At 38.0% G+C, this 21,444-nt stretch overlaps 1 protein-coding gene across 3 annotated transcripts in view; it reads left to right on the forward strand.

Moving 5' to 3' along the window:
• Nucleotides 1-21,444, forward strand: part of KIF6 (kinesin family member 6) — a 388,869-nt gene that overhangs the window by 78,088 nt on the left and 289,337 nt on the right. For all 3 annotated transcript variants that reach the window (XM_070456501.1, XM_070456503.1, XM_070456504.1), the window contains exons 4-5: nucleotides 11,958-12,105; nucleotides 16,764-16,873. In XM_070456501.1, the coding sequence (XP_070312602.1) occupies nucleotides 11,958-12,105; nucleotides 16,764-16,873 (258 nt within the window). The remainder of the gene's footprint in view (nucleotides 1-11,957; nucleotides 12,106-16,763; nucleotides 16,874-21,444) is intronic.

Consider the following 21,444-nt stretch of genomic DNA (forward strand, 5'->3'; position numbering starts at 1 on the left):
AATTACTACTGATGGGACTGTAAATTGGTGCAGCCATTATGGAAAACAGTATGGAAATTCCTTTAAAAACTAAAAATAGAGTTCCTATGTGATCCAGCAATCTCACTCCTGGGCATATATCTGGAGAAAACTCTTAATTTGTAAAGATACATGTATTCCAATGTTCTTTACAGCACTATTTAACAGCCAAGACACAGAAACAAATTTTTATCAAGAGATGAATGAATAAAGAAGATGGAATAAAGATTCTACATACATACAATGGAATACTACTCAGCATAAAAAAAAAACCTATGGATTATCAATACTAAATGAAATAAGTCAGACAGAGAAAGACAAATCATATGATATCACTTGTATGCAGAATCTAAAAATATGACAAAAATGGACTTATTTACAAAATAGAAACAGACTCAACAGACATAGAAAACAACTTTATGGTCATCAAGGGAAGAGAGAGGGAGGGGTAAATTAGGAGTTTGGGACTAGCAGATATAAACTACTACATATAAAAGAGATAAACAACAAGGTCCTACTGCATAGCAAGTGAGCTATATTCAGTATCTTATAATAATCCATGTGTGAGCTCAGTCGCTTCAGGCGTGTCTGGCTGTGGCCCTGTGGACTGGAGCCACCAGGCTTCTCTGCCCATGGAATTTTCCCAGCAAGAATACTGGAGTGAATTGCCCTTTCCTACTCCAGGGGAATCCTCCCAATCCAGGGATCCAACGTGGGTCTTTCGTGTCTCTTACATTCAGTTCAGTCGCTCAGTCATGTCCAACTCTTTGACCCCGTGGATTGCAGTACGCCAGGCTTCCCTGTCCATCACCAACTCCCAGAGCTTGCTCAAATTTATGTCCGAGTCAGTGATGTCATCCAACCATCTCATCCTCTGTCGTCCCCTTCTCTTCCTTCCTTCAATCTTTCCCAGCATCAGGGTTTTTTCCAATGAGTCAGTTCTTTGCATCAGGTGGCCCAAGTATTGGAGTTTCAGCTTAAGCATCATCAGTCCTTCTGATGAATATTCAGGACTGAATTCCTTTAGGATGGACTGGTTTGATCTCCTTGCTGTCCAAAGGACTCTCAAAGTCTTCTGCAGCACCACAGTTCAAAAGCATCAGTTCTTCAGTGCTCAGCTTTCGTTATGGTCCAACTCTCGCATCCATATGTGACTACTGGAAGAATCATAACTTTGACTAGACAGACTTTTGTCAGCAAAATAATGTCTCTGTTTTTTAATATGCTGTAGGACTTCCCTTGTGGCTCAGCTAGTAAAGAATCTGCCTGAAATTCGAGAGACCTGGGTTCGATCGCTGGGTTGGAAAGATCCCCTAGAGAAGGGAAAGGCTACTCACTCCAGTATTCTGGCCTGGAGAATTCCATGGACTGTATAGTCCATGGGGTCACAAAGAGTCAGACATGACTGAGTGACTTTCACTTTCACTTTCCCAAATTTGTCATAGCTTTTCTTCCAAGGAGCAAGCATCTTTTAATTTCATGACTGCTGTCACCATCCGCAGTGATTTTGGAGCCCAAGAAAATAAAAGTGTATTACTGTTTCCACTGTTTCCCCATTTATTTGCCATGAAGTGATGGGACCAGATTCCCTGATCTTTGTTTTTTGAATGTTGAATTTTAAGCCAGCTTTTTCACTCTCCTCTTTCAGCTTCATCAAAAGGCTCTTTAGTTCCTCTTTGGTTTCTGCGTAAGGGTGGTGTTATCTGCATATCTGAGGTTATTGGTATTTTTTTGGCAATCTTAATTCCAGCTTGTTCTTCATCCAGTCTGGCATTTCACATGATGTACTCTGCATGTAAGTTAAATAAGCTAGGTGATAGTATACAGCCTTGACGTACTCCTTTCCTAATTTAGAAGCAGTCCATTGTTCCATTTCTGGTTCTAACTGTTGCTTCTTGACCTGAATACAATTTTCTCAGGAGGCAGGTAAGGTTGTCTGGTATTCAGTTTTCCACAGTTTGTTGTGATCCACACAGTCAAAGGCTTTAGTGTCGTCAATGCAGCAGAAGTAGATGTTCTTCTGCAATTCTCTTGCTTTTTCAATGGTCCAGTGGATGTTGGCAATTTGTTTTCTGGTTCCTCTGCTTTTTCTAAATCCAGCTCCAACATCTGGAAGTTCTCGGTTCACATACTGTTGAAGTCTAGCTTGGAGAATTTTGAGCATTACTTTGCTAATGTGTGAGATGAGTGCAATTGTGCAGTAGTTTGAATATTCTTTGGCATTGCCTTTCTTTGGGACTGGAATGAAAACTGACCTTTTCCAGTCCTGTGGCCACTGCTAAGTTTTCCAAATTTTGCTGGCATATTGCATGCAGCACTTTCACAGTGTCATCTTTTAGGATTTGAAACAGCTCAGCTGGAATTCCATCACCTCCACTAGCTTTGTTCAAAGTGATGCTTCCTAAGGCCTGCTTGACTTCGCACTCCAGAATGTCTGGCTCTAGGTGAGTGATCACACCGTCATGGTTATCTGGGTCATGAAGATCTCTTTTGTATAGTTCCTCTGTGTATTCTTGCCACCTCTTCTTAATATTTTCTGCTTCTGTTAGGCCCATACCATTTCTGTCCTTTATTGTGCCTATCTTTGATGAAATGCTCCCTTGGTATCTCTAATTTTCTCAAAGCAATCCCTAGTCTTTCCCATTCTATTGTTTTCTTCTATTTCTTTGTATTGATCACTGAGGAAGGCTTTCTTTCTCCTTGCTATTCTTTGGAACTCTGCATTCAGATGGATTCAGATATCCTTCCTTTTCTTCTTTGCCTTTTGCTTCTCTTCTTTTCTCAGCTACATGTAAGGCCTCCTCAGACAACCATTTTGCCTTTTTGCATTTCTTCTTGGGAATGGTTTTGATCATCACCCATTTTACAATGTTACAAACCTCCATCTATAGCTCTTCAGGCACTGTCTATCAGATCTAATCCCTTGAATCTATTTGTCACTTCCACTGTATAATTGTAAGGGATTTTATTTAGGTCATACCTGAATGGTCCAATGGTTTTCCCTACTTTCTTCAATTTAAGTCTGAATTTTGCAATAGGAAGTTCATGATCTGAGCCACAGTCAGCTCCCGGTCTTGTTTTTGCTGACTGTGTAGAGCTTCTCCTTCTTTGACTGCAAAGAATAAAATCCATCTGATTTCAGTATTGACTATCTGGTGTTGTCCATGTGTCTCTTGCTTTAGCAGGCAGATTCTTTACCATTAGTGCCACCTGGGAAGCCCCCATTATAAGGTATAATGGAAAAGAATAACTAAATCACTTTTTCTTTATACCTGAAACTAGCATGACATTGTAAATCAACTGTACTTTAGTTAAAAAAGAAGAGTAAGAGACACTAAAAAAGGAAGACAAAGAAATCAATGTGCAAACAGAGAATTCTGTAGCTTCAAACCTCATTCTTCAAAAATGGAGAAATTAGGACATTCCCAGATAAACATAAACTTAGAGAATTTGTCACTAGTGAACTAGCCAGTGCTTTTAAATTTAAGCAAGAAAATGAAATAAAGATACCTAGATTGGAACTGAAGAAGTATAAGTATCTTTTTGCAGATGACACGATTATGTATATAGATAGAAATCCACTATAACAAGAGAATAACAAGAGAATTAGCAAGTTTGCAGGATGTAAGATGTATGTATAAAAATCACTTGTATTTCTATGCAGTAGCAATGACCAATCTGAAAGCAAAATTAAAATGTAAATTTTAGGAGATATTTGTTAACTTCTGTAAAGAAAGATATCCAAACTAATCTTTTGGCATTTTGAATATGTCCTTCCATTGCCTCTGGCTTCCATTTGTTCCTATTGAAAAAATCCATTGTTAATCTTATTGAAGATTCCTTGTAGGTAATCAGTCACTTTTCTTTTTCTACTTTTAAGGTCTAGATTTGGATATCTTTGAGTTTTTTCTACTTGGAGTATACTGAGATTCTTTGAAATATAGATTCAAATTTTTCATCAAATTTGGGATGTTTAGGGCCATTATTTCTTTAAATATTTGTCCCCTCTCCATCTGGGACTTCCGTTGTGTATATGTTGATTGCTTAATTTTCTGTTTATTTTTCTTCTTAATTTCTGTTCCTCAGACTGGATAGTTTTAACTGACCTATCCTGAAGTTTATTGATTGTTTTTTCTATCGGAGTCAAATGTTCTGTTCTGGTAAATTAAAAAAAAAAAATGGTCATCTTAACTTTCAACTCTAGAATTTCTATTTGGTTTTTGTTGTTGTTGTTAATATTCTTTTTCATGTAAGATATTCTCATACTTTCTCTAGTTCTTTAAACATGCTTTACTTTTGTTCTTTGAACATATGTGCAATAAATGAATTACACATATAGCAAATGAGTCATTGTCTGGGCTTCCTCCAGGACGGTTTCTATTAAACCTTCTATTTCTTGTACATGGGAAATGCTTCCCTGTTTCTTTGTGTATTTCAAATTTATTTATTTATTTATCTTTGGCCCCACTGGCTCTTCGCTGCTGTGCAGTCTTTACTTCAGTTGTGGCCGCTGGGGGCCACTAGTGATGTGCAGGCTCCTCATTGCAGTGGCTTCTCTCATTGCAGATCACTGGCTCCAGGGCACACGGGTTTCAGTGGTTGTGGCGTATGAGCTCAGTAGTTGCAGCTCCTGGACTCTAGAGCGTAGGCTCAATAGTTATGGAGCATGGGCTCAGTTGCTCTGTGGCATGTGGATCTTCCCAGATCAAGGGTTGAACCTGTGTCTTCTGCATCGGCAGGCGGATTCTTCACCAGTGAGCCGCCAGGGAAGCCCTCAAAATTTGGGGGGTTGGAAAACTGGATGTTTTATGTTATGTAATATAATAGCTCTGAGAATCAGATTTCCACCCTCCCTAGAGTTTGTTATTATTGTTGCTGCCGCTGGTTTGTTTAGTGAATTTTCCAGACTAACTGTAAAGTCTGTATTCTTTGTTGCTTGCAGCCTCTGAAATCACTGCTCAGTTGCTTAATCATCAGTCAATAACTGGACAGAGTTGTCCTTAAATGCCTTAAACCAGTCCATCTCCAAACCTTTGATGAAGGAGTCTGTGTATGTGTTGGGGCACCCCCTCACTGGTCTAGAAGTTTATAACTGCCTTAGCCTTTGCTTCATTCTTGTGCAGAGCCTCACAGTCAGCCCACAGTGAGATATAATCACCTTCTTGGGTCTTTCCTGGGCATGCACATAGCCCGGCACAAGTATGTGGCCTTCTTGAGACTCAGGAATATATCATCACTTTTCAAAGCTCTCATAAACATATCATTCCACAGATTTTTATTGTAAGCCTTTTTCACCCTCTTGTTTGCCTCACTAACATTGCAACCTAGGGCAACTGTAATATTAAACATTTAGCACTGATTTTTTTTTTTTTCCCCCAATAAACACCATGGGGAGAGGGCTGTTTGCTCTGAGTGAGCTCTGAGTCAAGTCAAACAATGACAAAGGCTGCGAGTGGGGCTTTTCCAGGGAGTTTCCAGACAGGTCAGAGAAATACAGTTCTTTGGGCTCCAAACCTGCATTGCCCCCCAGTTGTTGCTAGTCTCCTGGTTGCTGGTTTGCACCATCACACTTGCTCTGGTTGCAAGGCTGTTGTCTTTTCAAGGCTGCCATGGAGTTGGGGAGAAGGGAGTGGGAATGGTTAGGTGAGAACATGATAAAGCTCACTGTCCTGACTGATATTCAGTCATTTTTCTTGAGTAAGCACTCCTTGGACTGTTGTGAACCTTTGGCGATCTTCTAGGGTTCTAAAAAGGTTGACTTTTCCTATATCTGCCACTGTTCTTATTGTTCTTGTGGGGACATAATTTTGAAAGGTCCTTACCACACTATATTTATTTTTAATTAGTATTTTTCTCTTAGGCCAGATGAGATTAGAAACATATGAAACTTCCCAGTGCCCAGTGAAGAGGGGGGCAGATTGAGTTTGGATGAGGAGGCTCAACAGAAAGGAACTGGAGACAAAATTTGCCCATTTATATTTCTTTATTTAGTTTTTATTGTAGCAATGTAATATAGAAATAGCCATAGAGCCTATATAGGTGGCGCCTACACTTGAAAAATTTATATAGCATTCTTTGAAGCTTTGCCATTTGGTTTTCTATTCCACTGCAGTTGCAGGGAAGGGAGAATAAGCACATAGAAGATGGTATAATACTAGGACAACTGATAGAAAGAGAGAATGTTTAAGTTTTAAAAAGTAGATGTAACAATCATCAGCTGCCAGTATAGCACACTACAATGCTCACTTTTCATAGGTTGTAAAAAGCTTTTCATAGCTAAGTCAGAATGAAAATGCTAATTTATTCTCTGTGTCCATTACTTTTCAATATTAGAAATGTCTAATATTTTAGAAGGTTTTCTATCAAAAATCAATAAAATGTTTAATGTTTGATACTTAAAGTCATAGACTTCATTTACCTAGTGCATTTGTGGCCAAGAAATATACTTCCAAATGACATTGCTAATGGGATATTGCTATATAATTGGTGACAGATTCTGTTGAGTAGAAATATTCTGTAATAATTCAGCTCCAATGACCCAAGGCTCTAGACTGGCCTTACCACCAGGCTGGCTCCTGTGAACCCAGCCTCCAAACCAGCTCCTGTGAAACCAGGCTCCCAGTCCACCCTACTCTTAGCTAAACCCTAGGACCCAGATGCCAGACCCACCTCAGTGATTGCCAACGCCGAGTCAGCCCCTGTGGACCCAACATTCAAGTTCACCCATGCAGGCATGACTTCACCGAAGGAAATTAATAAAGCTGCAAAGACTAGCCCTAAAGAAATAGAGATCTGTGTGCTTTCTGACAAAGTATTTACAATAATCCTCTTAAATTTAGGTAACCACAAGAAAACAAATGTAGACAGCTAAATGAAATTAGAAAAACAATACATAAGCAAAATGAAAAATTCAACAAAGAAATAGAAGCCATTAAAAAACAAGCAAACTAAAGTCCTAGGGTCAAGGAATACAATAACTTAATTGAAGATTCATTGGAAAGCTTCATAGCTGACTCAACCAAGCAGAAGCAAGAATTGATTAACTAGAAAAAGAGTCATTTGAAATCATCCAGTTAGAGAAGCAAAAAGAAAAGAGAATGAAAAAGAGTGAAAAAAACCTACATGAAGCATGAGATACCATAAAAGAAACAAGCTACTCGTTGTTAAAGTCTCAGAAGAGAGGGATAAAGGGACTGAAAGCTTATTTAAAGAAGTAATGATTAAGAATTGTCCAATCTGGGGAGAGACTTGGATATCCATGTTCATGAAACTAATATGTCACCCTAAAATTTCAGACCAAGGCACATTAAAATAAAACTGTCTAAAATAAAAAAACCAAGAGAAAATTTTTAAAGCACCAAAAAAGAAAAAAAAAAACTGCTCACAATAAGGGAAACCCCATAAGGCCATCATCAGATATTTTAGCATAAATTTTTCAGCCCAAGAGAGTGGGATGACATATAAAAGTGTGTGTGGGGTCGGGGGGAAACTCTGCCAACCAAGAATACTTTACTGTCTTTCAGAAATGAGGGAGAAATAAAAGTTGATAGAATTCATCACTAGACTTGCCTTACAAGAAATGCTGAAAGGGGCTCTTCAAGCTGAATTGAAAACACACTAATCAGTAACATGAAAACATATGAAAATATAAACATAATAGTAAAGGTAAGTATATAGTCAAATTCAGAACACTTTAGTACTTTAATATGGTGATGTGTTACCAGGCTTCCTTGGTAGCTCAGTGGTAAAGAATCTGCCTATCAATGCAGGAGATGTAAGTTTGATTCCTGGGTGAGGAAGATCCCCTGGAGAAGGAAATGGCAACTCACTCTAGTATTCTTGCCTAGGAAATCCTATGGACAGAGGAGCCTGGTGGGCTACAGTCCATGGGGTCACAAAAGAGTCAGACATGACTTGGCAACTAAACAACAATGACATGGTGATGTGCTAATTGCTTAACTATAGTATAGAGTTTAAAGGACAAAAGTATCAAAAAATAACTATAGCTACAATATTTTGTTAATAGATACACAATATTAAAAGAGGCAAACTGTGATATCAAAAACATAAAATATGGGACAAGGAGTAAATGGGTAGAAGTTTTATATGTGATCAAAGTTAAGTTATCAGCTTAAAATAATCTGTTATATCATTAAGATATTTTATGTAAGTCTCATTGTAATCACAAAGTAAAAACCTGCAGGAGATACACAAAAGATAAAGAGGAGAGAATCAAAGCATCAATTCCCAAAGAAAGTCAGGAGAAGAGGAAGAAGGGGACAAAGGAACTACAAAATAGCCAGAAAGCAAGTTTTTTTCTTTTCTTAAACTAAATTGATGAACTTTTAGCTAGCTGCCTAAGAGTATAGTTAGAATTCCCTAATAAATAAAATCAGAGATGAAAATGGAAACCTAACAGCTAGCACCAAAGAAATGCAAAAGATCATAAGAGACTACTATGGACACATATGTCCCAGCAAGCTGGATAACCTCGAAAAAGTTTTTAGAAACATACAATGAAGTGAGACTGAGTCATGGAGAAATGGAAACTTTGAACAGATCAATAACCGTAAGGGAATTGAATTATTAATCAAAAATCTTTCAACAAAGAAAATCCTGAGTCCAGATTGTTTCACTAGTGAATTCTACCAAATACTTAAAAATTAATGCCAATCCTTCTCAAACTCTTCTAAAAAAATTAGAGAGGAAGGAACATTTCTACATTCATTTTACAAGGTCAACATTACACTGATACCAAAGCCAGATTAAGGACACCACAAGGAAACTATAGACTAATATCCCTGATGAATATAGATGCAAAAAATCTCAACAACATACAATAAAAGGATCACACACCATGTTCAAGTAGGATTATTCCTGGAATGCAAAGATGATTTAACATGTGCAAATCAATAAATGTGATACACCACATTCACAGAAGATAAAAATCATATGATCAGGTGCAGGAAAAGCATTTGACAAAATTCAACATTCTTTAGATAAAGCACTCAACCAAATTGAGCATAAAAAAAATGTACCTCAACATAATAAATGCTATATATAACAAAATCATAGCTAACATCATACTCAATGGTGAAACCTTTTAATCTTTCTCACTAAAATCAGTAACACGACAAAGGTACCCACTTTTACCGCTTCCATTCAACATAATACTGGAAGTCCTCTTCAGAGCAATTAGGCAAGGAAAAAAAATAAAAGGCATCCAAATTTGAGAGAAAGAAGTAAAAATTCCTGTTTGTAGATGATATGATCTTACATAGAGAAAAATCCTAGAGTCCACCAAAAAACTGTTGGAACTAAGCAACAAATTCACTAAAGTTGCAGGATACAAAATCACTATACAGGTATCAGTTGTGTTTCTATACACAAACAACAAAATATCTGAAAAAGACTTAAAAGATGCAATTTCATTTACAATAGTATCAAAACCAATAAAATACTTCGGAATAAATTTAACCAAGGAAGTGAAAGATCTATACACTGAAAATTACAAGACATCAAAGAGAAAATTAAACAGGACACAAATAAATGGGAAAATATACCATGTTCATGGATCAGAAGAATTAACATTATTAAATTGAACAAGCCACCTGCAGCCATGCATAGATCCAATGCAATCCCTATTAAAACTTCAATGGCATTTTTCACAAAAGCAGGTAAAAACACCTAAATTTTTTAAGGGCTACAGAAGAATTTGAATAGCCAAGGCAGTCCTGAGAAAGAAGAGCAAAGCTGGAGGCATATTTCCTGCTTTCAAGAGAAGAGAAGGGGACTTTTGTACACTGTCAGTGAAATGTAAGTTGTTTTGAAGCCATCATTAAAAACAGTGTGGAGTTTCCTTAAAAAATTAACGATGGAACTACCATATGAAACAGCAGTCCTACTTCAGGGTATACAGACATCTGTCAGTATCTGTGGAGGATTAATTCCAGGACCCCTTGCATTTACCAAAATCCATGAATGCTCAAGTCCCATACTTGATTCTCTGTATCCATGGGTTTCAAATCTGTGAATTCAACGAACCTTGGGTGGAAACTTGAATCTACAGTTGGTTGAATCTGCAGGTGGAGAACCCATAAATACAGAAGGCTTTTTGTATTTACTGAAAAAAGTCCATGTGAAAGTTCTAACCCAAGTTGTTCAAGGTCAACTATATATCCAAAGTAAATGAAATCACTGTCTCAAAGAGATATCTGTACTCCCAAGGCAATTGGCAAAGCATGGAAAAAGTTGTGTCCATCTATGGATGAATAGATAAAGATGTGGTATATACTCGCAATGGAATATTGTTCAGTTATAAAAAAAGAAGAAAATTCTTTTTATGACAATATAGATAGACCTTGAGAGCATTATGCTAAATGAAATAAGTTAAAGACAAATACTATATGTTCTCACTTATATGTGGAATCTATAATAACAAACTCATAGAAATAGAGAGTAGAACGGTGGTTACCTAGGGCTGTGGAGTAGAGAAAATGGGGAGATGTTGGCCAAAGGATATAAGCTTCTAAATATAGGACAAGTAAGTTTCTGGGCATCTAATATACAGCACAGTGACAGTAATTAGCAATATTGTATTATGTATTTATAAGTTGTGAAGAGAGCAAATCTTAAATGTTATCACCACAAAAAAGATAATTATTTGAGGTGATGAATGTGTTGATGGATATATTAAGTCAACTTATTGTGGTAATTATTTCACAATGTATATTGTATCGATTCATCACATTGTACACCTTAATTTTATAAATATGTTATATGCCAACTTTATCTCAGTGAGGCTGGGGGAAAAGAGAAATTATGTTAAAAACTAAGGAGATTTGTGTAGAGTTTGTAATAATACATTTCAATATCGGTTCATTAATTGTGACAAATGTACAATATTAGTCTAAGATCTCAACAATAGAGGAAACCAGGTGTGGGGTGTGTGTGAACTCCCTATACTATCTTTGCAACTTTTCTGTAAATATAAAAGGGTCAACTACATTTGGCCCTTGAAAAATGAGGGGTTTGGGCACCAACCCTCCCCCCAGTTGGAAATCCAAGTATAGCTTTACAGTTAGCCCCCTGTATTCATGGTTTTGCATTGGTGGATTCAACCAAGGATCATGTAGTATTATAGTATGTATCTAGTGGAAAAAAAAAATCTGATTATATGTGGACCCACATAGTTCAAACCCTTGTCCAAGGGTTAATTTATATTCTAAAATAAAAATTTTATTCAAACAACAGAAGAAAATATTTAAGATGACTGGATCCCATTTGAGTTACTAGTTCTTTCTTAGAGAAAAGGATTGATGTGCTAAGACTCCTAAATAAAAAATAATTCCTAGCTAGCTAGTCACATCCAGAAATACTTCTATAGATATTTCTATCAATGTCTTTTCAGTAGTGTTGAATCAAATTGCTATTAAAATAGCCATATAATACAAATGATCCTGGAGGATGGCATGGCAACCCACTCCAGCGTTCTTGCCTGGAAAATCCCATGGACAGGGGAGCCTGGCGGGCTACAGTCCACAGTGTTGCAAAGTCGGACACAATAAAGCGACTTAGCACGCATGCATGCATAATACAAATACAACTAGCCATTTTGATTAGAAGTGTGTTATTTCCTTTTTTTTCCCCATTTATTTTTATTAGTTGGAGGCTAATTACTTTACAGTATTGTAGTGGTTCTTATCATACATTGACATGAATCAGCCACGGATTTACGTGTGTTCCCCATCCCGATCCCCCCTCCCACCTCCCTTTCCACCTCTGGGTCTTCCCAGTGCACCAGATCCGAGCACTTGTCTCATGCATCCAACCTGGGCTGATGATCTGTTTCACCCTTGATAATATACATGTTTCGATGCTGTTCTCTCGAAACATCCCACCCTCGCCCTCTCCCAAAAGTGTGTTATTTCTTTACGCAGTGTCCTGGCTGGTTACAATGGCACCATTTTTGCATATGGACAAACAGGCAGCGGTAAGACGTTCACCATCACAGGTGGGGCGGAGCGCTACAGCGACAGAGGCATCATCCCAAGGACACTGTCATACATTTTCGAGCAATTACAAAAGGTATGAAGCTTTCAGTTCATTTTATGCTTGATACATTCAGCAGGAATTTACTGTGGGTGGAAAATTTATTGTGACATTTTATTGTATTATATATAAATGAGGAAATATTGTGTAGTAACTATGGCCATAATTTACATTTAAGGAAAGTTTGGGGTTTTGCTGAAAAGGTAGAAATTCAGAAGGTGTCTCATTTAAGTGATTCTGCTTCAAAAAGACTCAAAGGGAGTTCCTTCTCATACACCCATGGAGGTTAAAAGAACAGATAACATATTTTTCCAACTAATATCTTCTCTTTCTCATTAAGAAATTGAAAAATATCTTTTATTTTAGCTACTAAAGCAGTGAATAGGATAGTGTGGCTTTACCTTCTTCACACTTTTATTGAGGGCCCAGAGGAATTTACCACAGTAAACATCCTATTGCAATTAATATTGTTATGAAGAGGAGTTTTCTATATATAGTATATGCATCATTTATTGTATAGTTCCAAATGCCTGTTTCTTTTTTCTTTAAGTAGCAGAGGATAGCTTTATTACTTTTGCTAGGCAGAGAGGGACAGAGTGGTTTGCTGCCTCAAAAAATTATGTCCCCCAAATACCTGTTTCTTTATCAAGATTTAACACAACTGACAGTGTAGGTATCTCTATCCTCATTTGATAACTGAGAAAACTGACAGTCAGAATGGCTTTATTTTGCTGATTGTTTTTAAACAAATCCTACACAATGAGTCACTTAAATTTTCTGGGTTTCAGTTCTCCCTCTGAAAATAGGGACTACATTGTACTAGACAATCTCTGGCATCTCTGCTAGTTCCAGCACTTCTTTGGTTGTATCAGTTCTGTGTAACAAATGGCCTAACTGGGTCAGTGTAACAGTGTTTCCAAAATTTCTCCACTGTATACTGCTTGCATTTTGAGTTGCAAAGATGAGAATTGCTGAGATATGCATAATTCTAATTTCCACCCATAAAGTAGCAATTACCCATTAGTTCAGCTCATCTCTCCCTAGCGCAAACATGCCAGCTCTGCATGCCAGAAAATTTGGGAAGGAAAGGATTGAGTATAATATATATGTTGAATCTAAATTCTTCCTTTTCATTTACTCATTTATTTCTGACATTAGCTGTTTTGTTTTGTTCCCAGATCTCACAAACTGGGAATATAATTTCTAGTAGTTTTTGTTGCTTATTGTAGGAGTGTGCTGTCTTGGGGAAATCAGTGAAGTGGTGCTGGCAACCTGGGTCTACGTCCACCGCTTAACAGGGTGTGGACTTGGGCAGTTGCTCGATGTCTCGGGCTTGTGGGGTAGCTTTGAGAGTTGAATATACTGTATTTAAAGATACTGTCCAGTTCCTGGCACATAGGCAATGCTCAAAACATGATAGCTGTTACTGCAGCCATTAATGTCTTCTGGCCAATTGACTTCTGGCCAATTTCAAAGAACCCTTTGAAACTTAGAACGAATGGAGCTAATCCCCTAATTAAGTTAAACAAAATAAATTCTTTCCTAGTAGAAAATATATTTGTCTTTAAATTTCATCTGTGGTTACCAAAATACAGTTTTTAAAGTCTAACTATCTCCCCAAGTACCTACCATCTATTGGGTTCATTGTTTTATATCTGTCATTGACGTCACTCCAAACCTCATTTCATTCTGAATGATTCTAAATAACCTCCTGGACTTGGAGGGACCCCATCAGACCAATGTAAAACCAGGACAACTCCTTGTAAATGAACAGATTAACAGGATGGGGCACAAGGCATTTGTTATAAACTGACTGAACTGTGGCAGAATGAGTCAGAGGCAACTTTGAAATTCTTCATAAAGTTTGTCCTCACTTCTTAGCTGAAAAATGCTGACAGGTACTCAGCTGCCCCCAGTTGATTGCTTTATAAGTCACATGGTGCTCTCCAGACTCCTTAAAGGAAACATTTGACTTATGCAAAGTATTTATCTCAAGATAAACTAAGAACTAGTGCATACCGGGTGCTAAAATGCCTGTGAGTGGGTGATAGCACATTTGCAAAGATTTTCAAAGATGAAAATTGATTTCATTTATTTTAGAAATCACCGCTCATCATTTTCGAGTATTGTGAGGCTCATACTTGTTTTGGGGCAGGAGAAAAGGCTGTCTGCAGGGAACATGTGTGTTACATTACAGTCTGGCAGTCCTAAACAGTAAAAAAAGGAGTAATAAGGAAAGGTAGCTGCCACATAGCTCAGTGAATTTTAAGTGTGTATTCCAAGAAAAGCCCAGAAAACTCAGAAGCTGGAGGAGCCAAAGGAATTATCCCTATCATCTCAGGGCAATGAACTTGCCATTTTCCTGACTTTTTTATGATTTCTTCTAGTTTCTGGAAGAAGAGAGTTTCTCCCCTGCCGATGAACATACAGTTTGTTCTTTTTGCCTTTCTTTTCCTTTCCTTCTGTGTTCATATACTGAATTCTCTGTTTGGAGGCTTTCAGAAATAAAAATAATAACAGCAATAATAATAATAGCAGCAGCAGCAATGATTTATTGGTGACTATTAACATTTATCGGTGCCTAGCATTGTTGTTAGGATTTAAAATACAGAAACTTATTTCTCCATTACAGTAGTTCTGCAATTAAAGGTTATCATCCCCAATTTTGTGATTAAACAACTGAGGTTAAGGGCACATGATCACTCAGTTATAAAGGCAGATCCACTGCTCTAACCCAGCTTTGTCTGATGCTGAGATGAATTCATATTTGTATGCTGAAATCTCAAACCATAATCGATGGGACATGTCAGATATGTTCAGATAAGTTTTAGAAATATGTTGTTCCAGACAGGATCTAAGGATGTGGCTGAGTGATCCCCCTCGGATTTTAACTTGCTCTAAGAATCTTCCAGGGATGGACAGCATGTACATTGATCATGGAACACTTTTTTCCACAAATATTTTAAGTGGTATTTTAGGAAACATTGGATTAGACTAAAGGCCACTCAGACTGTGTCTAGTATTTGGAGTCTGTTGTTTCCTGCACTAATGTAAACTATAACCCCCTAAATTATGTTGATATGATGCCTTTACTAAACGAGGACACTAATATAATTGATAGATCATTTGTCAGTGTTAGCAGCCAGCGTTACCTGCATCAACAAGATTTCCAGCACTTGGTTGGGAGAAGTTGCTTAGTAGAGATTCAATCCATGCTGTCACTTGTGCAAAACACCAGACATGGAATTTCAGCTGTAGTTTGAGTATCTCACTTATAGCCATGTGCTAGCTGAGAACTACCTTAATTTTTCATGTATCATTTCATTTTTATGAAGTAGTAGTATCTTTATGTGGATAGTTTGGGCCATTTTAGGGCCAGAAAATCATATTAATTTTAACCTGAAGAACACAGAGAGAGTCCTTATCCAACTTCCTCACTTCAGTTGGTGTGGAACAGAGGCCTGACCTGGTAGCGGCTCAGAGTTGCCAGGACCAGGATTCCAGATTTGGATTTGCAGGCCACGATTCTTTTCCCATCTTCTCCTTCTTTGAATAATACCTGTCAAATGGGTTTTCCTGAATATAAAAGAGAATCCTGTCTATGAATATCCACTCTGACAATCTGCTGACCTTCTTGCCAGAAGACACAAATATGTTCTCCTCTTATGAGTAGCAAGCAGGACTCTTAATATTTGCAGAAATGGAAGCATTTCTGTCTTGGGGGAAACAAGAAGAGGTGCTCTTATTGATGCTTTGTATTGAAAAACAGACCTTGGACTTTCCTTGAGACCTGAAAAAAAAAATCCCTGTTTTATTCCATCTCAGAGGGAGTGAGTTCTTTCTGTCTGTTGGCAGAATTGAGACTAGGACCAGTCACCTTGACTTTTATCTTAATTACATTGATGCCTGTATCATTGTATCTCAGTAATGACTCATAGAAAAGGCCTTTCTCTAATCAATAACTGAATATCTCTAATTTGCCACTTGGGCAAGGAAAATTAATCCAACAGGTAAGGTATAAGTGGAGTAGGAAATGGCAACCCACTCCAGTGTTCTTGCCTGGAACATCCCATGAACAGGGGATCCTGATGGGCTATAGATCATGGGGTCGCAAAGAATCAGACATGACTGAGCAATTGAGCATGCAAGGCATAAGTAGTGAGCTGTTAATGCCCATCTTACTGTTATCCCCTGAAATTCACTTTTGATATCTATTTACTGTTACATTATCTGTCATTGGAAATTAGAATATTAGAAAAGTTAAAAAGGAATTACGATTGAAGATGGAAATTCTTTGGCTACTGAAGTTTTTAAACTGAAATAACAATTCTGTGTTCTGGTTTTTTTTTTTTTTCTGTCTGAAAGTAGAAAATAGTGTTTTGTACAGTTCTGCAACCAAGTTGGCCCATTTCAAGTGTATATTGACTTTTTACATGTAACGTGGAAACAATAAAAAATAACAGACTGAAGTTGCTTGTAATCATGGATGTTGGCCATCTTAAAAAAAGAAAAAAAGCTTCATGCATATGGTAACTGGCAACTTGAAAGTGTCACGAACTGAAAATGAAAAACATGCAAAGTGAGAGAGTGAAGGAGAGAAACTGTAAGGAAACTAAAGATAAATGTGTTCATCTCTCTCTAAGCTGAATCATGATTTATAGCCATTTAATAACATCTTTCCCTTTCCCAATCAGGACAGCAGCAAAATATATACAACGCACATTTCCTATTTGGAAATCTACAATGAATGTGGTTATGATCTATTGGATCCAAGACATGAAGCCTCCAGTTTGGAAGATTTGCCGTGAGTAGCAGAACAACAAAGAGTGGGGGAAAATTACTTTCAGATGTTCCCTTCAATTGTTTTCTTTGAAACTTTGTATGTTTCTGGTCTCAATCATAATTAACAAATACTGGATAACAGAATCTTTTTGTAGTGTAGTGGATTTTTTTTCCAGTTATGACAAATAGACAGTAGTGATGGGACCTAAAATTGCTTGAAACGATCTCTCTTGGAGTTGGTACAAGCGGATGCAGTGAATGTTCTCAGAGAGTGGGCGCCCAGAGGACTATGGGCTGTGACAACTCCGCTTTACTCCCGCCACGTGAAATGAGACCATTTTACTCCTCCGATTGTGGCCTTTCTCTGGGGAAGGTATTCAAATTAGCAATAAAAGAATCTGAAAGAGAGAAAGTAAAACTTCAGTTAGTGTTAGTCACTCAGTCGTGTCTGATTCTTTGCGACCTCATGGACTGTAGTCCGCCAGGCTCCTCTGTCCAGGGAATTCTCCAGGCAAGAATACTGGAGTGGGTTGCCATTTCCTCCTCCAGGGGATCTTCCCGACCCAGGGATCAAACGCCGGTCTCCTGCATTGCAGGCAGAGTCTTTACCATCGGGGTCACCAGAGAAGAGAGAAAATAAAGCTTTGTTTTCCCAACTGCTTCCCTACAGTCACTGACTAACACTGACATGCTTTTGGTCAGATTGGCACTGATTGTTTCATAACTGAAATAGAAATAGAGTCTTCAGAGTTTATCTCATAATGGAATAAGTTACTCTGTAAGCGTATATGTAATATTCCTCACTGCTTGCTTAAATATTTGCTTAAGTTATACCTATATTTAGTAATAATTCATATACTTTTGTTCAGACATCTTTAGAGTGTTGGTAGAACCAAGAAAATGTATCATGATATTTTTCTTATTAACTCTTCTAAGACAGTTTAAACTATATGTTAATCCTCTACCAAAAAGGTCAACAGTCATTTGCTTATTTTAATTTGCAAAGGAAACAAGAAGAGATAATAAAACATGTATATATATAAAAAATATATGTAAAACATATATATTCTTCTGTAAATGTTGATTAAGAGTTTTACGTCTCATCTTTTTTATGCTAACAGTATTTACTAGAGTGAGTTAGGAAAGGGGATTGTTGTTGGTACTGCTAATATTTGTATAAAAATTAAGAGAAAGGAAAGACTACTGACTCCATGCGAGAAACTGCCCTTAAAGAAATCATTGGAATTAAGTTTACAAAAAGGAAACACTTTCCTCACAGAAAGGATAGAAACAATAGCATTTAAGACAGAAAAGCTATGTGTTGAGGAGTCATGTGAAGTGAAAGCAGCAAGGCCAACTGAAGCCAGCCTTTGGGGGACGTGGATGACAGGTTTTTGGTGTGAGATTGATCTTTATTCTAATAGGCTTCTTAATTAGTTTTCTAGCCTCCAGTCTAATCTGTATACCTCTAGGCTAACTCTTGCATTCCAGGTGACGCTAGTGGTAAAGAAGCCGCCTGCCAACGCAGGAGACATAAGAGATGTGGGTTCAATACCTGGGTGGGGAAGATCCCCTGGAGGAGGGCGTGGCAACCCACTCCAGTGTTCTTGCCTGGAGAATCCCATGGACAGAGGAGCCTGGCGGGCTACAGTCCATGGGGTCGCAAAGTGTCGGATGTGACTGAAGTGACTGGGCAAGCACGCAAGATTGCTTTTAACAAGCCATGTCTACACGGAAGAGCTTGAAGCATGTTTAGTAATAAATCCAAAAATGAAGGGCTTGACTGTGATGAACATGGAGAAGAGAGAAATCTGAGGGATGTGCAATAAATAAATAGGAGGAAAGAAGGAAAGGAAGGAAGATAGAGAGAGAGAGAGAGGAAGATAGAAGAGAGGTAGATTCTGCCTCCCACCTCGGGTCTGACTGGTTCTGCAGAGAAGGTGAATCCCAGAGGTTACGGCTCTGTTCGTTTTGCTGGTTGAAGAGAGGAAACTCAGAAAGCTAGGACTTGCCCAGGGTTTCAAAACTACTCAGTTAGTGGTAGAATAAGGATTAAAAACCAGATACTCTCACTCTCATGCCAGAATAGCAAAAACAGCTTCAAGGTTTTACCACAGGACCTAGAGAATTAAGGCGTCATTGACCTAAAAGGGAGACTTCCATTAGAAAACTTGTGCAGGAGGTTGTGATGAGTTTCACAGGTGTACCTTGGAGTCTGAGAACACCGCACCAGATGTGCGCATTTACAGGGCATTCCACGGAGGTAGGGCGTATGCCTTCCTTGCGCTGGTAGTCTCTTTCCCACCTAGGCTGAAGTAACTCCTTAAAATGTTTAACAATTGTCTGTTAAGTTGAAACCATGGAGGAGACTCTTGGAAGAGGAGAATGTGTAGGGAAAACAGCATGAGCTCTGTGAGTCTAACTGGCATAGTTAGGTGCGGTCTCACTATGGGACAACCACGGAGTGAGAAAAGCACTTTGAGCTCCAAGAGAGGTGATGTGATCTGGAGGAAAGAGCACTTGATGAGAAGGCAGGAAATTTGGGTTCTAGTCCCAAACCTGCAATCTGAAACCATTTTTTTCCCCCACTTTCCTGATTTCTCTTTGTTTGTAAAATGTGGGCATTAGATTATATAATATTTAACAACCATCCAACCTCCAGTGTCTAAAGTTCAGAGATTAGTGATCTCATAGGGTGGTAGAATTTATTTGGTGGTTCTTCTCCCTTTCACAGAAGAATAAGAAGTGCTCTAGGTACTTTCTGTTGTCCTACTAGAAAATACCCTTAGGCCTCTTGAGAGCAAGGGAAAGGCTTAATACCCTCTGTGACTCTCCTTCTCCCAGCATGCCTGGCATTTAGCCGTGGTTGTAGGTGTTGGTGGGGTTGTCTCTATAGCTGGTGCCAGCTTCCTGTCTAAAACTGCAGTTCCTTCTTTAGTAGCTCTGTCTTGCTGGAGAAGGAGTTCCCTGACTCAAGTCCGAAGTGCCCTCAGTTACAAAACAGATGTTTTTAATGAACTACCCCACACCCCACCCCACCCCCACACATGCACACACACACCCACAAAAGTGGTCTGAAAGTTTCTTATGTTTCAGACTATAATTACATGACAACAAATGTCATTAAAATAAAAATGAGAAGAGTGTCATTAAGAAAGGAGATTCCCATATCCCAAGACTGTATCCTGTGTACTTCAGATGTATTCAATAGTGTAAAATCCCAGAACAGCTCAGAGCTGTGTAGTCTTTTGGTGTGGGGATAATGGGATTTGACTGGTATTGAGTCTGCTAGTTTTCTGGGGATTTTGAAGGTTTTACCTTTTACTAAGATGATAAAGCAATTCTTTATAATGGGATGTGACTTTTGTTGTACCTGGATTGGATTAAAAGTGTAGATGCACTCTTAATCTGGTTTCACACTCTTAAACCAGAACAGGCTCTAACTCTGAAATCCTGTCTGGTTGACTGGCTGTATTTGTTGTAAGCAGAAATGTCCCAAATACTCTGAGTATCATTCAAAAATACTAGGCAAGATGTCTGTTGACCTTGGTTCTCTCCCAAAGTCATCCATTTGAGGGACAATGACAGTACACACTTTTGATCCCTTCCATATTCTTATACTTGGGTTAACCATGTGACATAGAATTCAAGGTTATTTTGATATGTCACAATAACAGCATCAGTAATAGGTTCCTTACCACTGAGCAACATAGCTTCCCCCCAGTTCACCCGAGGGACACCCACCCTTGCTTTTCTCACACGTGCTTCGCCTTTTCTGTTTCTTTTTCCTCTTATATTCTAACGGGTTCCACCTCTCTGCTCTTGCAGAAGCATTTACAAGCCTGTTGACTTCCTGTGAACTTTGTATATATACTGTCAGGGCACCAGGCTAAAGTCAATCACTTTTTGCAATTATTACTCTAGTCATTTGGCAATGAGATTTTTAGATACAAGACCAAAGGTATGACCTGTGAAAGAATAAAACAGGTAAGTTGAATTCATTAAAATTAAAAATATTGGCTCTCTGAAAGGCACTGTCAGTAGTATAAAAAGACAAACCAGAGACTCAGAGAAGTTATTTACCAAACACATATCTAATAAAGGACTTGTATTCAAAGCATTCAAAGAACTCTTAACATGCAACTATAAGTAAACAATTCAATTAAGAAGTGAGGAAGAAATCTGAAGAGACATTTCACCAAAGAAGATATATAGATGGTAAATAAGTATATGAAAAGATGGTCAACATCATCTGTCACTGAAGAATTGTTAGTTAAAACACAAGATACCACTACACACCTTTTAAAACTGTTAAACTAGCAATATCAAATCAAATCAAATGCTGACAGCAATATCAAATGCTGACAAGAATACTGACAAAAGTGCTGGTGGGAAAGCAGAATAGAATGGCCACTCTGGAAGACAGTTTCTAATTTCTTACAAAATTAAGCATAAGTCTTACCATATGATCCAGCAATCACATTCCTTGGTATTTAACTAAATGAGGTGAAAATTTATGACAGCACAAAAACCTACCCACACATGGATATAGCAGCCTTATTCATAATTACCAAAAGCCAAAAGTAACCAAGA

Source organism: Odocoileus virginianus, chromosome 27 (genome assembly GCF_023699985.2).
Source record: "Odocoileus virginianus isolate 20LAN1187 ecotype Illinois chromosome 27, Ovbor_1.2, whole genome shotgun sequence".
In the NCBI taxonomy this organism is placed as follows: domain Eukaryota; kingdom Metazoa; phylum Chordata; class Mammalia; order Artiodactyla; family Cervidae; genus Odocoileus; species Odocoileus virginianus.